The sequence below is a fragment of the Echinops telfairi genome, unplaced genomic scaffold, assembly GCF_000313985.2.
Source record: "Echinops telfairi isolate 266 unplaced genomic scaffold, ASM31398v2 ScPeMD7_31;HRSCAF=116, whole genome shotgun sequence".
Taxonomy (NCBI): domain Eukaryota; kingdom Metazoa; phylum Chordata; class Mammalia; order Afrosoricida; family Tenrecidae; genus Echinops; species Echinops telfairi.
In genome coordinates this window covers 52,387,358-52,405,321 of record NW_022103928.1, presented here as the reverse complement: position 1 = coordinate 52,405,321, position 17,964 = coordinate 52,387,358, and the positions used below count along the sequence as shown (strand labels likewise).

General features: G+C 42.4%; 1 protein-coding gene across 1 annotated transcript in view; it reads right to left on the bottom strand.

The window, feature by feature from the left end:
* PARD3 (par-3 family cell polarity regulator) overlaps positions 1-17,964 on the bottom strand; it is a 631,094-nt gene that overhangs the window by 451,320 nt on the left and 161,810 nt on the right. Inside the window, exon 3 of the mRNA XM_045290158.1 lies at positions 13,179-13,359. Coding sequence (XP_045146093.1) covers positions 13,179-13,359 — 181 coding nt within the window. The remainder of the gene's footprint in view (positions 1-13,178; positions 13,360-17,964) is intronic.

Below are 17,964 nucleotides of genomic sequence, written 5' to 3'. Positions count from 1 at the left end.
CTTTTCCATAGATTTCATTTTCTTCATCTTAGTTTTCACACTCTCACTGTTATTTTCTTTTACAGTTCCATTTTTATTTCTGATTATTGTTCCTGTGAAAGCCAACATAAATCCTTGTCTATTAGATTACCACGGCACATTAAAGGTCCTACAACAGTTATATACAAAAGACAGTAAGCTTTACCATATACGCAAGAGTACCTGATTAACCTCACACGTCTTGAACATAAGATTGCTTAAAAGTAAAGAAATTAATTTGGGTTTGTTTATCCTGAGCTTCCAATAGATCAGGAAGTGAACACTGGTGTCTCCTTCACAGAAGAAAACAAACACAAGACACAAAACCCTCTAGATGCAAAAATGCACATTTCTAAAACAATGTATCAACTCGAATGCAAGCTGTGTGAAAAAGGATGACTTTGTGGAGAATCGTTACAAGAAATCAAACAATGATTTGACAAACCACACTCTTTTTGTGCTTTCATTTCAAAGAAACATTATTTAGTATCTTTATAAATAAGTAATTAATATGATGTGCTTAAACATGCACTGGCTATCAGATGGCTGGAACCAGGTCAAAACATCTTTGCTGAATTAAAACATGAAGAAAATGCGAAAGAAATCATTTGACCCAACCCCTCCATCTTTAGAACAGGGATAACAGGGACAAATCGAGCTGGTTCATGCACACCTGGTGCAGCATAGGAAACGAAATGCATCAACAGGTAAGCCACTGGAAAGGACAGTCACCACAAGAGGTTGGGGAGGTAAGTAAGACGTCACAGCTCATTGCTATCTGCACCATTTCAAACAAAGAAAGAACCTTCAAAAGTCAAGAGAGGTTGAAATAGGCATATTTTCAATAAAGCAAGGTCAACATCATGAAATCCTATTTGAACATCCTCTATCCCTTGTCTACTTTAGCCAATTGAGTCAACTCCTGTTCTATAGAACGATTCACCTTCAAACTCCTCGGGCCTTCCACTTCTCTCTGTCCTTCTCCTGGGATGATCCTGACATTCCTCCAGCCACTGCACAATTAGAACTGTCCGAAGGCCCCACCTATCATAATTGCCTTGTCTTATGCTGTTGCCTTTAATCATCAACTCAACAAATCTCACTTTTCCATTCTTGGCACAGGGCAGAGATAGCTCAAGGTGGCTCATACCACTTTTTGAGAGCGATTATTAAAATTTTATGAAATCTCCCAAAACTTGCTGCTTAACTACTAAATATTAAATTATATAAATTTACAACTGAACAAATATTTTTTGAACAAATATTTTGAAACGATAAGATATAGTCAAGGATCTTAACTGTTCTGGTATAATTTATTATTATCTCAACTCTCGACATATCTATTTCTTCTGCATGGTGAAAATTCCATAAAATGCTACACCAACATGCACCTCATCTCAACGTCAATGACATAACCCTGAGAGCCTGGAATTGAAGACCGCGGGAGTATTTACACCACAGAAATTGGCAATCATTACAAATAAGGGCTTTTGGGGTTTTTAGAGAGCCAGTTGCTAAACATTTCCCAGTAACCATTGGGGCTAGAGAAAGCAAGAAAATTCCTCTTTTTGTCCTCCCTGAAGTAACCAGAGGTTTATGAACTAGCTTCGGAGTGAGGAAAAACATACTAGAGAAACTATTGCTAGAGTGGACCCTTGGGGGCGGGGAGGGCGCAGAGTCAGTGTCAGTCAGGTGAGTGATAAGGAAGCTTTCAGGAAGGCAAAGCAGGTGGCTCAGAGTCAAGGCAGGCCTGCAACTCATTCCAGAAAACCAGAGAGGGCCAAGGAGCTCGTTGTGGATGAGACAAGGCTGACTCTGAAAAGGTAAACAATTCTTTTGAACGCTAGCAAAAACATGCCAATATTCTTAAATTCTGAAAAGTAATCAAGAAACACCGGGTTGCACTGACTGTCTTTAAGCAACGGGGTAGAAGGGTGAGATGTGTCTTCTGAAGCAATCAGTCCCAGCTGTGGGGAAGCGCAAATGGAAGGGAAGGCAAGCACCCACTACGATGTCACCACGGCTCCAGGTACCGACAGAGGCCATCAGAATCCAAATGCCAGAAAACTGCATTGGCATGGAAACACAGGATTATCAATGCCCTTGGAAAGATGTCTCTCTCAGGTCACCAGGAGGAAGTCACTGCTTTGTCAGATAACATCTCACAGGCAGAAGTTATCGAGACCCCACTGCTCTTGCTTTTAACTCGCTCCTACCTTATGCAAAGTAAAGCCAACACCCTTAGAGGGCGCTCCTCCAACCTTGCCCCCTTTCCATGAACAGGGTATGACCATGGAAAAGTTACAAAAGAGCATGGTAAGCCACATCCCATGGGAACATGGGATGAACCCAGGACATGCTTGAGCATGGGAAAACAAGAAGATAAACTGCCCAGTTCTAAAGAAAAAATTAAAGTAGGTAAAGAGTGGGGCGGAGACTATGAAGTAAGATTTAGAAGACATAACGATCACTTAATTACAAACTCCATTGGTTTTGTTCAGCTCCTTCTCCAACTAAGCCAACTACAACACTACATTAGTAAACACAGAGAATTTTTAATAAGTAATAGCATCGAGAAATTATTGGCTTTAATTAGTGTAACCATAGTGTTAGATTACATTTTTAAATTTTTATATTTTATAAAGGCAAAACAAAACTCACTGCGATTGATTCCAAGCTGACTCACAGCGACCCTATAGGGCACGGTAGGAGCTGCCCCTGTGGATTTCCGAACCTGCAACTCTGTTTGGAGTAGAAATCCCCATACTTGGCAGAAAATTCAATGATCATTTCATTCCAATTTGTCTAGGCCCTTTTCGAAAACTCCTTTAATGCAAAAAACAGGAGAGTGATGAGGCTTTCTTCTCCCATGAAGAGTTACAGTCTTGGGGATTTTAGGAGTAAATGATGAAGGTGGGAGGGGGAGTGAGCACTAGAACTGAAGGCAATTACACAACTCACTTTAAAGGCGATTTACTAATGGGGGGGAGGAAAATGTTCTGAAATTGATTGTGGTAATGATTGTACAATTCTTCTTGATATGATTGAACTATTGAATTGTGTGGTTGTGGATTTAGTGCCAACGGGCAAGTTCTACCCTGTCCTATAGGGTCACTATGAGTCAGAAATGGCTGGAGTTTTGTATGTATTGAAACACTTACTGGGGATATTATATAAGGCCTAATTTGCTTTGCAAAACTATTGTTCAGAGAAGTAGAGATGGCAAAAGATTGGCCAACAAAAGACAAATGATCTTGCAAAGTACAAAATTATAAAAATCAATGCACCCCCTGTAAAGTCCAACCCCCTAAAATTTTTTGGTTGGCGGGGGAGGAGTTGCCTAAGGGCACAAATTCCACATAATGACTTCTATAATATTTTCTGTGCTACAGTTGAATGGATCTATTTAGAACAGGCTGTGCTAACTTTATACAACATTTATTCAAAAGATTCAGTTTTTCTGAAAAGAACTGCTGGAACCTCTTAAAAATACTGTTTCTCACAAGTTAAATGACTTTTAAGATGCAGCATGAAATTTAATGACATGATTAGTGGAGGTGGATGTGGCCTGAACCCCGTTTACTTTGATGAGCCTTGAAAAGGTAAGTAATGAATACGACAGTAGTCTGATTTCTTCAATTTCTACAAAAGATGAAGCACATTTGATCATAATCAAGTTACGGATAGAAGCAGCTGCATTCTGCCCACACAGACTTAGTGGATCTTCTCATAAAATAATTCAAGGGGCAGTGAAGCAGGACACAGTAAGTAGTCGTGAAGGAAAGGGAAAAGTAGTCTTGTATGATTTTAACACCTTAAAAGCATACTACTAGAAGATGCTTAGGTAGACAATGTTTACCAACGAGATTAATAATCATCTACGGAGAAAGAACCAAAAATTTCAAATTTGGGAAAAATAAAGTCTCAGTGCTCCAAACCCACAAGAATAGAAGCAAATTGTTAAAAAGTCACATGTAGATTCTTACTTAATAGCTCCATCTGATGAATCATTCCCATAAAGGTGTGGGTATGTAAGTTTTAAAGAGATTATCGCAGCAAATCAAAAAAATAAATTAAAGAACATAAGATTTCATTTATTTAGAAATGTGGTGCTACCATCAGAAGAAACCGTTTTTCATGTTTTATAAACCATGCCACCTAGTATCCTAATGTTGATATGGATGTTTGGAATTAAACATGATCAATATTGAATTCATCATCAATAAATAGGGATAATTATTATTTATATACACAAAAATGAAGGCAAGGATTCAGTATTCTCCCCTATCCCACACGCACATGCACAGCACACACACTCATTCACTCACTTTTCAGACACTCGGTACATCACTGTAACAGCAGTCCCAAACATGAGCGAAAAAGTAACATGACAGCAGTTCTCTGTACCGCAGCACACCGTGGCCACCCCTGAGCCCACTGGTACCGGCTCCAAGCAGAGGATGGTTGTGCCTTCCACGGACATGGACCTTGGTAAAACCTGCTTGGGAAGTCTTCACCAAGGGCTACGGATTGGGCCTAATAAAACTGGGTTTGAAAAAACCTGAGAATGGACTGGAATCTATCAGCTCAAGGTCAGCCAACCCTAAGACCACCAGTCACGGACAGTATGGACACCAAGTACTGGTGGATCGAGGACGGCCTGAGGTTCATGGAGAAGTGGAACACAGACAAGTCGCTCAGCACCGAGGACCAGCTTACATGCAGGCTGAAGCTGACCTTTGACTTGTCCTTCTTCCTGAACACTGGGAAAGAGAACATCAGAATCAAGATGGGGTCCCAGCAGGAGCACATCAACCTGAGCTGCCACCTGGATATTGACATCGTCCAGCCTGCCATCTGAGGGCCCTGGTGCTGTGATACGAGGGCTGGCCGGCCAGGTACTGATGAACTTCGAGACCGCCAAGTCCCGAGTGACCCAGAGCAATTTTGCAGTTGGCTACAAGATGAATGAATTCCAGCTTCACACACCAGTTACCCAAAGGTGAACCAGAAGCTGGAGACTGCTGTCAATCTTGCCTGGACAGCTGGGGTTAGCAGCCAAATACCAGATCAACCCAGACCCCTGCTTCTCGGCAAAAGTGAACCACTCTAGCAGGATCAGGTTAGGATCCTCAGATCCCAAAGCCAACCATCAACCCGACGCTGTCTGCTGGATGGCAAGCAGATCACCGCCAGTGGCCACAAACCAGCTTGGTCTAGGACTGGAATTTCAACATAAATGAACACTGTACAATCATTTAATTTGCAGCATAGGATTCTAGGGTACATTTTTAATGCTGTCTGTCTGGGGATGCAAGTATCGCTCAGTATCATGTCAGACCTCCAGGTGACAGTTGATTGAGCTTGAACGTGTTCCTCTTTCTGAGGTATAGAAGAAGCCCAGCTCCAAAAAGGTCTTTCAGCTGTAGATTTTGGGGGGGGGGGTGCGGTTTGCGGGTAGACTCGGTGGCCCCCTTCTAGAGATATCAGGTTTCTTTTTGCTCTAGACATGGCTACAAATGGAAGCTCATCCTGGGTAGGCTCTTTGTAAATTCCCACTGAGTGAGTCATGATTAAACCTGTGCCTTCTTGAGACTCGAACTTTGCTTTCCTACCTGAGCTGAGGAGCACCCACTGTGTCGGATTCTATGCAGCAGACAAGCTCTAGAATCTAATACTCCGACAGCTGATACACTACTATTAAGCACAAACATAGGATATTATATATGCTAGGTTTTTTTAAATTAAATACTTCAGACATATTTAAACAAAAATTTCAAGCTGACAGACAACTTAGAAAGAACTATGCCACGTAGGCACTGCAAAGATGGTTTGGTTCCAAGACAAGCGTTTTGAAAATGCCCAAAGAAACTAACAAAGAGAACCTTGAGATAGGATCCATGTTCCTAGGTTTTTGGCAATAACTGTGCTTGGCTTGAAGCTGAAGATCTGAGCATAAGCAGGGAGACACGAGGCCTTCTTGTTGCTGGTGTTAGTGGCGGTGGAGTCCTCCCAGCTCAGGCAGGTGGACCCGTGTGTGACAGAGGCGAGCTGTTCCACTGGAGAGTCTTGGATGTCATCCTAACAGAAGCAGCGAGCCAGGCCTCTTTGTCTGCAGGACCACTGAGTGGAAGGAGCCCTGGTGGTCTAGTGGGTTACTGCGCGGTCAGCAGGTCTGACCCCTGAGCAGCTCCTCGAGGAAAGATGCTCCTGTGCCGAGTCTTGTGCCAAGCGGATTCCACTTTGCCAGGCCAGCAGGCTGAACCCACCAACTGCTCTGTTGGAGAAAGGTGAGGGTTTGTGTTTGCTTCATGATGTACAGCCGTGGACACTCGAAAGGGCAGTTCTACTCTGTCCTCCACGATGGCTGTCAGAAGGGACACAATGGCAGTGGGCTTGCTTTGTTTCTTCTTGTCTGTTCTATTGTTGCTGTTTGTTGGCCCCCGGGCAGATGTACAGTCTTGCAAACTCATGGAGAAGTTGGCCTTCGGGTTCCGAGAGTCAGAATGACCAGACGCCGGTCAGAATGACGGAAACAGCCAACCTTTTAAGAAGCGAGGAAAGCTTTGTCCAAGTGCTTCTTATACAGCATAAGGGGGAAAATGGAATGAAAAAAATACTAGAACTCGGAGGGCACCTGCACGTCTGCCTCTTCACATGCTCCATGGGCAGTGAGAACACCCGGGACACAGCACGGCAGACGCTCACGGAACTTGGGAGTGTGCCAAAGGAAAGACCGCACAGATGAAAGGTCTCAGTCCAGTGAAGCAGGTGATCGCCTCGATTTTATTAGCGTATTTTAGAACCTAGTATTGTTTAATGTTCTGATATGAAAAACTATATCTTGATAGTTATTTATGGAGGATACAAAAGAAAGTGTAACAACAATGAAAGAAAAAAAAAGCAACCGAAATGATTGGCGATGTGATTGGAAATCTGAAGATTTTGGGGGGTCGGGGGAGAGGAGATGTCTCTGTGATACCGAATCTCAATGAAAAAAGAAGGCTGTATTTGTGGTATTTAATTGTCCTCCTCTGGAACAAACAACTTGGTTCACAGACAGTGCACCCGCTGCTGAACTGCTGCCGCCTGACAGCCTGTCTTATCTGCCAAATTGCTCATTAGGTTTGGCAATTTTCACCTGCGCCTCCAGTTTGTATTTCAGCAGGGAATAAACATCAGTCTGCTTTAACCATCTTCTATGGGGAGTTTCCAGCGCCCCACCTCCCCCGCACGCCGCCTACCTCTAAAACACACTCACCTTGTGTACATACCATGATTTTGAAATGTCAGCTCAGCTTCAGCCTGGGAAGCGAGCTTGGCTTAAGCAAAAGCGGGAGAGAGAGAAGATGCAAAAGTCAGTGCTCACTACAGCAAGCCCTGTGTTACAGCACTAAGTAGGCTGACCAATAACCCTCTTAATTTTTTATAAAAATCAATCTCTCTCTCTCTACACACACACACACACGTTCATTTCCAGGAGTATTGAATGGGGGCACAGGTGACAGGGCACAGAGAAGAGGAGCTGATCCACCTACCCTTTCCTATGGGCCAGAAAAAAAGAGTACTCCAGTTTATAAATAAACAATAGAGGTAACACGGCAACTAGAACACAGAGGCAGCTGAGAGTCCTAGGGCAGCTCCCTGCTTTTGCCTGCTTTCTCTGATCTCTGGCAGCGAGCACTCTGACATTTAGAGGCAGATCGATGGCTACACACACATACAAAAAATAAAGTCCAAAAAGAAATATTTTCTGGGCAAAAAGCACAAAAGATAGAAAACAAAGTGTCTGCAACCCCATAAAACAACTTCTGATGGAACACTGTTTTTCACCACCAACCCTGCAATTAGCTTGAAAATTACAATAATTACAGCAATTTTGTATTCCATCTCCAATCCAATTAATAGATATATGACCTTGTCAACATGTAATAATCAGATTGCATCTACAACAGAACTGGCTGGGTTTGATATGCTGAACAGAGCTTGCATGGTAAGACGGTAGTTATTTGAAATACTGAGAATACTATTTGTATGCCATGCTCCACTTCACATGTTAAAAGGAAATACAATAGGAATATTATTTTGATTTTCAATATATACTAGAACCAAATCTGGAAAATACCAGGTCTAATACCAGTTAATATTGAGGGGATAGAGCTCTAAGCCAAGGATCTTGTGTCTCCTGGGAAAACACAATTGTATATTCTTAGGCAAGAAAAAAGGTGAGAGAGGAAAACAAAAAAAAAAGGTTGTACCGGGAAGGAAGTAACTTTATAGCTCCTTCCTTCTGTAACAACTACTGGTACCTTTTAAATGATAAAATTCAGATTTGGTAAAGTCTTATTAAGGAATTAAACAGCACCATGTCAGGGGGGAAAATTGCCAGTACTGGATACAAATTAACATCCAAATAACATAGCAACCCCAGTGGGTTTCCAAGACGGTAACTGTTGACCAGAGTAGAAAGCCCAGCCTTTCTCCTGCAGTGCTGCTGGTGGTTTCAAACTGCCAACGATGCAGATCACAGCCCAACGCAGACCCACTAGGCCACCAGGGCTCCTAACACATATTGCAAAAGACTGAAATGTGAAGAAATTTAAAATAGAATAAATTGGAGAATAAATGCAATCTATATTCCCAAATCATCGTCGAAATGCCATTTCCAGAAATCTCACTATCAGTAGGGCAGGCCCCATTTCCAGGGGGCCAGGGAATCATAAGGCTTGGTTCACATTGCTGCAACACTACACCTATCTCTCACTGATTTTCATGACCAAAGGTTCCCAGGCAAAAATTACACATTCCAGAAATGCTATGTGATATTGAACAACGAATGAGTGTGCAGGAGGGGAAAGCCCATCCTATGGAGAAACATCTTTAGTAAAAATTATTCTTGTAATTAACAAGCAATATTAAGATATTTGTGCTTGCTATTTTGATCAATTGTGTACTAATAAAGATCACACAGCATACACAAATCTAAAAAAAATTTTTAAGCCATTAAAATTCTATGTATCTTTCCTGTTACTGAGAAGCCTAAAAAGATCATCATAAAAAGACATTCAAGCATAAAATTAGATTACGTTCAAAGTCTAGGTTGTGAGGAATGGAAGTAAAAGTCCAAAAAAAAAAGGAGATGAAGTAAACAAAGTAAACTTACACAGTGCTAAAGAGGACCTTTATGTATTCCTGTGTGTATGTGTTCAATTTTTTTGTAAGATCGATCCAAATACAGCTTGATGTAGACTAGGTGGTATACGGAATCCCCACAGAATCATCACTCAGACACATTTCCTTCTTCCCCAATTATTGTGAAGTATATTCCAAATCTTTTATTTCAGCCATGATATTTCAATATACATGCATTACTAAAATACCAAAACTCTTCAAAAAGTGATCGTTAGAAGAACTTTATCAAACTTAACAATGTAGCAACTCCTTAGTGGCAAATATTCAATCTGTGTCCATCTCACCAAAGAGCGTATCCATGCATCTTTTACACTGTTTCCATCAGAACCGATGTAAGGCCCACAGATGATGGTTAGTTGCTCTGCCTCTCAGATCTCTATTTGCTCTTGCAAATGACTTCTTGAAGAACTTGCGTCATATATCAGGTTCACTCTCCCACAGCCTTGACTGGACTGACTCTACCCGCTTGGCCTCAGCATGCTTCTTGGTGCTCTGTCCTTCCTCTACAGTGGCAGTGGATAGGGTATTTGACCAGCGCCACCCCCCACTGCCCTGTGAGGTGTTGGTTGTATTCTTCCATTGGGAAGCACACAACACAGGTCGTCTCTGGTTGGTAGTGTGATTTTTAATGTTCGTGGTTAATGATCAAGGCCAAAATCAATTATTTCACCAGGAGTTGCAAAATGGTGATAGTCTTCTATCACTACTCTCCTATTATTAATTGTAATCCTTATATAAAGAAACTTCTCCTAATCTGGTTGATTAGCCAATGGCACCTCCCGTGGAGGGTAAGCAGGCTATAAGTCAAGTTGGTTCACATCTTTGGGCCCTGGTTGATGTGCGCAATGGGGACATTTCAGACTCATGGTAAGACAGAGTAGAGTCATCCCACAGGATTTCTGGGGCTGTTATCTTTACATGAGTTGGCTGCCAGGTCTTTTCTACCAAGGACTTTGTGGTGGGTTAGAACAACAGCCATTTCCGGGAGTGGGTAGTGCTTAACTACTATACCACCGGGGTTCATTGACAAAAGACACTAAGCGATCTACATGATGATCTCATTGCTGTTATTATCCTAACTGATAGATACTTCATCTTTGGTCAGTGGGAACTCCCCAAGTTGGATCCAGTGTGCTTGTTGCACAACCATAGGAATTTTCCTTTCCGACAGTGAAGACGGTGTCACCCTTTCTCAGTGACATCATACTCATAGGTCACTCCCAGCACACTTGTGACGCCGAGTGCCGTCCTCACAATTGTTCTTAGATTTGAACCCACTGTCGGAGCAAGTGTGTCAATGCTTCCATGGAGGGCCTTCCTCTTTTTCACTGTGCCCTCAATTTACAAAGCTTGATGTCCATCTGCCTGGACAGTACAGTGTCCTTCGCGTGCCAGCACGGCACAGATCACTGATCAACTCAAAAATGGCCAATGGCATTCAGCTGACTCGTGACCTATCTCATAAAAAGGGACTCATTATGACATGTTCTAGTCAAACTGAGAAGTAGCAATATTTATTCAGTTGCCTCTAATATAAATCTATATCCCTACACCTACACCTCCCCCACTCCCGATCTAAGAATCCTGGGTCCTTGAGGAATAGTTCCAACTCACTCTCCGCCATCGAGTCAGTTCCAACTCATAGCGACCCTCCAGGGCAGATAAATTACCCCTGTGGGTGTCTGAGAGTCTTAACTCTTCAGAGCACTGGAAAGCCTTGTCTTTCTCCTGTGGGGCAGCTGGTGGTTTCCAACTGCTGTCCTTGCAGTGAGTTCCCGAGGCATTTCCAGGGCACCATCGAGATTCCAGCAACAACAGAACAAGATTCCAACTCCTCCTTTGAGTCATACCACACTCTCCACCCAAGACTCTGGGATGAGCAATATCGGTGCTACCAATAATTAGCCATTTTAAGATCCTTGTACTTTGGCAGGTTATTTTTCCTTGGACTATATCTCACGTCGGCCAGAAATTACAATTACTGTGTTAAAATCCCTGGAGAGAGTTACCTTTGTAGGCTTGTGCCATCCCACGGATGCATGTTTTTAAACTGCTTTGGTGTAAAATCATGTGATGAGAACATGGTTCCAACAGTGAATCTACAAAACATTCTGGCTTCTAGTCCATTTCCCCCATTTTATGTTTTTCCTTCACCGTATGCACCTTTGTGTTAATGATAATCTAATTTAATTTGTTTTGTTTTTTTAAAAAAGAAGAAACATTAATATAAATCAGCCTTTTACTCTGTGGTCTATTTTATTTACTTTCTCATGATTTGAATCACACTTTTTGGTGTTGGGAAAGTTATGTTTTTGTTCTAATAGTTACTTATGGACACTTAGTTTTGTAGTATGTGGTCTTTAACACGGTCCATTTTTACTGTTGTCTATTGGTTATCCGCGATGACCAAGGATGTTATCAGCTAGCATTCATTTGTTTTCATTTAATTAAAAAATATTGCTGATGATATTGTCGAATATGCAGCAATGAGCAGTGCCAAGAGAATGCAAGACAATTTCTCTCAAGATTCAGCTTTACCTTCTCTCAGGTAAATGCTATTGTGACCCTCAAGACAATGGTCCATTGAACTCACAATCTCTTAAACTCGACAGAAACAACAATTGGGGTTGAGAGCTCACTGCTGTAGAGACCACCGTGTGCTCCTTGGGATGTTTACAAACAACCTCTGGCCTCTCCAAGCGGTAATCCCTACTAAGGCCAACTGGAACATCCAAAAGCATTTCTAGATAATCGTGTTCACTTGGTGAAAACCTCCCCCCCAGTTGAGAACCATTGATTTAATAAATAAAAATACTCTCTTGTATGTGCTACAAGAAATGTGGGACCAAAGAAATGGCAACTTCCAAGAAGGTATACAAAGGCCTCTTGAGATATAAATTCCCTGTATACCTCTATGTACAGCATTAATCTGTAATAAACGGGTGATTAAAACTCACCCCAAAGCTCTGTAGGACAAACACTCGGTGATTTGCTTGCATAATGAGGACAGACCACGAAACTGTCATTCTTTCCTGGAGCAGAAAGCCCCTTTACCCTGTGGAACAGCTGGCTGCTTCAAACTGCTGTCCAATGTCTAACCCACCACCCACCGGGTTCCCCTTAGCCCCTACCATCACTAACTATTACCTATGGCAAAACTTCCACACGCCTTCATGTAACTCTCCCAGGAATGGCTGCCTGAATCATTAAAAAGTTATCCGTTGAGTCTGCGGGGCCCTAAGTTTGCAACTCTCGACTCTCTCTGTCTCAACAAGGGAGCTCTGGTTGCACAGTAGATTATCCGCTGGGCTGCCAGCTGCACAGTCAGCAGTTGGAAACCACCAGGAGCGCCTAGCGAGATGAGGCTTTCTACTCCTGTAAAGAGTTACAGGCTCAGAAGCCCCCAAGGGCAGTGCCTCCCTGTCCTGTAGGGTCACTATGGGTCACAGTCGACTTGACGTGAGAAGTCCCAAGACAAGTCTGTCTTTGAGGTGGTATTCTACTAGCGGCTCTTCCAGAGCCTTGACGTTAAGTTGGACTCTAAGGCGGTGTCTTTACCTGCTCTTCAGGTAAAATTCAAGTAATGGGACTAATGTTTTTAACTGAGTTGAATGTCAATTAATGACGCTTTGCTTTTTCGGTTATACCTAGTCCCTTGATGATTCCTATCTGTTCCTGCTTTGAGGTGAAATTTTTGAAAGGAAAATTCCAGGCAATTTAATATCCTTATTTGCTTTTAGAAGCAATTAAAAGCCTCCGAGGCAAAAGTAAAGTAAGCCTCATCTATTAAAAAGTAAAGAACAGTGCTTATTTCTCTTGCAAAGGGCATTTGCCCAGGTTCTGGAGTTAATCAATTCTTTATAAAAACAGATAATGAATTCTATTCACAGCAGCATGGAGAGATAAGAAAAGTTGGCATCCCTGGAAATGAAGATGAAATGCGCAGAAAAGAAAGAGCTTCCACTTACTTGCACGAAGGACTGATGGCGTGACCTCAATTTCACTTGTCGCCTGGTAAGGCTGAAAGGCTGAGACACTGTGGGTGCCAACCTCACTGCCAAAGATCTCTGGGCTCTGGGTGCCAGTGGAGCTGGCGCTGGTGCCATCCCCGCCATGATGTGGGTCTTGCTCGTCAAAGACAGCTACCAACTACAGATCAAAAGCAGAGGGACCTTGGTCAGTAAAAACACAGAGAGAATTCCCACTGCATCAGATGTGAATCTACAAGGGAAAAGGTGAACACTGATGTGCTTGGGAACATTATGTTTTAGGAGCCCCAAACTCCAAAGCAATAGGCCTCCTAATATTTGGGTGCTTCACTTCCACATTTCCACGTTGTACATTTCATACCTACTATATCCGGGGATGAAAAATAACAACATGGTTTTCTATCTCCAAGGGCAAGGGCATGGACCCTAAGATTTCTGTAAAATACAGGCTGTATTGTTAAGTGGAAAAAGCAAAAGGCAAAAGGTATGCATGGTCAGTCACCTTTCACGTATTAAGAATGGGCTGTTGAAAAATACATACGCATCTGCTCATCTGTGCATAAGAAATACCCACCCGAAACCCACTGCTGAGATTGGAGAAGACTACGAAGAAATGACTGATTACCTGATGAAGAAATGCAATGTGAGATCCCTGACTGGATCCTGGGCCAAGAAAAAGGAACTCGTGGCAAAAATCCAATGAGATCTATAAGCCTCCCTCTGCCACCGAGTCGATTCCGACTCACAGTGACTCTACAGGACAGGGTAGAACTGCCCCTGTGGGTTTCTGAGACTCCAGCTCTTTACAAGAGTAGAAAGCCTTGTCTTCTTCACACAGAGCAGCTGGTGATTTCGAATTGCCAACCTCATGGTAAGCAGCTCATTATACTACCAAGCCCCTCGTAGTGAAGTCTATAGATTAGTGGGTAGTATTGGATATATGGGAAATGTGTGCTATTTCTGTCACTTTTATGACATACAGCATTCCAAAATAAAAGATATTAAGATGACTTTCAATGTACTATAAAAATGAAAACATTTCTTCTTATAACTGACAATAGCAGCCCTTTGACCCCAAATGATACTTAAATTCCAGGAAACAGCCGTTATCCCCTGGCTGTTCAGCCTTTAATACATGTCCAGCACCGAAACATCGTCTCCCACAAGGACAGAGGAACCTTGGCCAAACCTGAAACTCCACCCCTTCACCCTCACCTCCCAGCTTCAAGGACAATATCACAAACTTAGAGATTATTCGCAGTCGTGATAACTATCTCTCTTGCTGACAGACAGTTTTGTCATTTTGAAAAACACAATTTCCTTGAATATTTACATACCATCAACCCATTCAACAGACACTCCCCCCTCCCCCCAAAAATGGTTATAGAGCCAGGTAGAGCAACAGGAAATTCAGACCCCTGCAATGGCCTAATATAGAAAGACTGATTAAACAGTCTCTAGAGAGGTGCAGTGGTATGAAGAAATCAAAGCAGAACAAGTAGTTCAACCACTTTACTCGGTAATAAGCAGCATTAAGTGGGGAAAGAAACCTTTACAATGGCCCGAATGGGACAATGTCTTTGTGGGCACACCCCAAAGTGTTCCTAGCCAGTCATAAAATCCTCCTGTTTTTCTGGCACAGACGAACAAGAATCTCCCTGTATTAGCAGCATAGATGTCCCACTAGAAGGGAGTGGGTTCTTCAGAAAAGGGCTGAGAGTTTTATAGTTTTATAGTCCACGTGATCTATCACTCTCCCCTTAAAAATCAAGCACTTGCTGTTGTTGTCATATGACACAGAGTTGATTATGCAACTCATAGAGACCCCACATGACAGAAGAGAACTGCCTCATAAGGGGTTTGCAGTGATATATTTGTAGATATATATATATATATATATATAATTTTTCAGAAACAGTCATTAAACAAAAAATCCAACTGCCATCACTTCCACTCTAATGCAGAGCAATCTTTTGGGGCAGAGACAACTGCCCCAGTGGGTTTTCCAAGACTGTCAAAATTAATAAAGCCACACCTGTCTCCAGGGGGTGGCTGCAGTAGGCTTGTTCCACTGACCTTGGGGTTAGCAATCTAACAAGTAGCCTACCCTACACCACCAGAGCTCCTTGCACCAGACAAGATCATAAACAAACAAATGTGGTTGCGCTTCAATAAAAATGTATTTGTAAAAAGATCCTTTACAGGTATTTGGTCAAATCAGAGTTTGAGAACCTATGAGACTACCCATTCCTCTAATAAACAAACTCACTGGCATAAAATGGATTCCGACTCACAGCTACCCTATGCAGCAGGGACTGCCCCTGTGGGTTCCCGAGATCTTTCATGGGAAATGGAAAGCCTCGTCTTTCTCCTGAGGAGCAGCTGGTGGTTTAGAACCACTGACCTTGCAATTAGCGGTCCAAGGTGTAACTACTGTGTCACACCAGGGTCCTAACTAATCCTCTAGCACAGTGGTTTCTCAACCTTCCTAATGCTGCGACCCTTCAATACAGTGCCTGATGTTGTGGTGACCCCCAAACCATAAAATTATTTCCATTGCTACTTCATCACTGTAATTTTGCTACTGCTATGAATCGGGCAACTCCTGTGAAAGGGTCATTCAACCCTCAAAGGGGTCACAACCCACAGGTTGAGAACCGTTTCCCTAGCACCTCCCAATTTTCAATTACTTGGGAACAAAAGCCAGACATCGAGGTACTCATATAATCCTACTAAGGTAACAATGTCTACTTCAGGTGGCTCCCGGGTATGCTGAATCTCCATATTTGATTTTCATATGATCAGACCTCTCAAAAGGTGTGTGGTTTAATATGCATTTGGAGGATATTAAGTTTTGACATTTGGGGGCTTAATTGGAAGCAAATGAAATTCAAGTTTTGTTATTAACTTTTCACAAAGATGTGTTCTCTCAAGAATCAAGTCTTTTCTGCAAACTGAAGACAGAGATTGAAAATTGCAAAGAATGAGTCTTTAAATGCCACGCATGATGGAAAAGCGTATGTATATTAGCCTCAATAATTATCTCTAGCATTTTTAGAAAACACCAGTGTTATGAAATCTGGACTCTGTCGTGAACAAATGCTGTTTGAATTTCAGGGGCAGAATCACAGTTGGTGATTTGCAATATGCCAATAACATACAATTCTACAGCTTTCCTTTAAACCAAAATTTAAGTGGCAGGTGCAGATATGAAGTAATTTTGTGTTAAATTGGGAAAGATATATAATTTTAGAAAATCGACTCTACAAGAATACATATAGCAACATAGCAAAGAAAGAGACCTTCACAAAAACATCACATATTAAAATTTTCTATCATGCCCTTCAAAATATCTGCTTTTAAATTGGCAAAACGTGACTGAGATTTTTAACAGATGGAATCTTTGTTGCTACCCATGAAATAGATCATGCTTTAAAGTTCATTTTTATTTTCAATATTTATTATTTAAACTTCTTTCAGTTCCATTCACCAATCAACTCCCCATGAAAAATGACACATTAAATGTAGGATGGAACCCATGCGAAGTCACACACAAATGAATGCCACCCTTTCTTACACTTTGTCCACCTATCTCCTGAGAAATCAAGGCTAGCCCCCTAAAAACAACATACTTCCCTCCAACAGAAAATCTATTAAAAATCACCATACACAAATGCTTGTAAATCTCGGGTGACACCTTTAGTGGACGAAATGATCAGGTGGAAGCCCACAGCTGTGTTTGGCAAAGTGTCAATAGACAACAGAATCTGAAATTGGAGAAATAGATTGTTCGAATGTGTTAATTCCGGATCGATCCCCTGCCGAGAAGCTGCCTTCCACCCCAGATACACTGTTAAATATATATATATATAAAATAAATTAAAATTGTGTACCTGAGATAGAAGGGCAAATGCTCAGCAGGGAGTCGAACCAGAATGAACAGCTTTGGAATTATGCAGAGAAACCTACCCAACTTCCTGGATGACAGCTGGTACACATGGGCCGTCCAAGATTGCTAAGCTTTACTTTGCTCAGATGGGAAAGAAGAGCGGCTGTAGCAGGCAGAGCCACTGCCCCCAAAGATGTCCATGCCCACATCCCTGGACCCTGTGGATAGGCTGCCTTCCAAGAAAAAAAGAGGATTTGCTAATGTGATTCAGGTTAAACATCTGCATGGGTTGGCAAGACTCCAATCCTCAAAATGTCTAGATGGGCCTCGGCCCCACCTTCTCACTTCATCCTGGTTGCCAGTCACCCACTCGGTTCATTTCCACCTGTCAGGAGGTCAGAGGTCTCATGTTGAAAGGACACCATCCATCACAATGCCAAGTAGGTGGTTGTCTACCTTCAGTTTATGGTGGCCACATGAGGTCCCAAATTAGATCCACTGCCCTCTTAGGAGGCTGCCATCCACACCCTTATTTTCCAGCCTGCTGGTTCACAACATCCCTCTGGGTTCAATAATTCATTGGAAGAACTCATAGAATTCACAGAAAATACACACACTTAGGACAACAAGTTGTTGTTTGAGGTGCCACTGGCCTGGGACCACAAGTACACAAGATCGCTGTATCACACAGCCCTGTCATCTTCACTGTCCCTTTACCGACCACCTAGGTGTCGAGAGGAATCTGACGACAGGTTACTACAGCCAAAAAAAGAGATAGATGAAGAGGTGCACTGGTGCGGCCCGAGAGAGTTACCAAGACAGAACGTCAATGTCTCAAGGGACGAACTACCTGCCCTCTGGAGAGCAGGTGTTCTC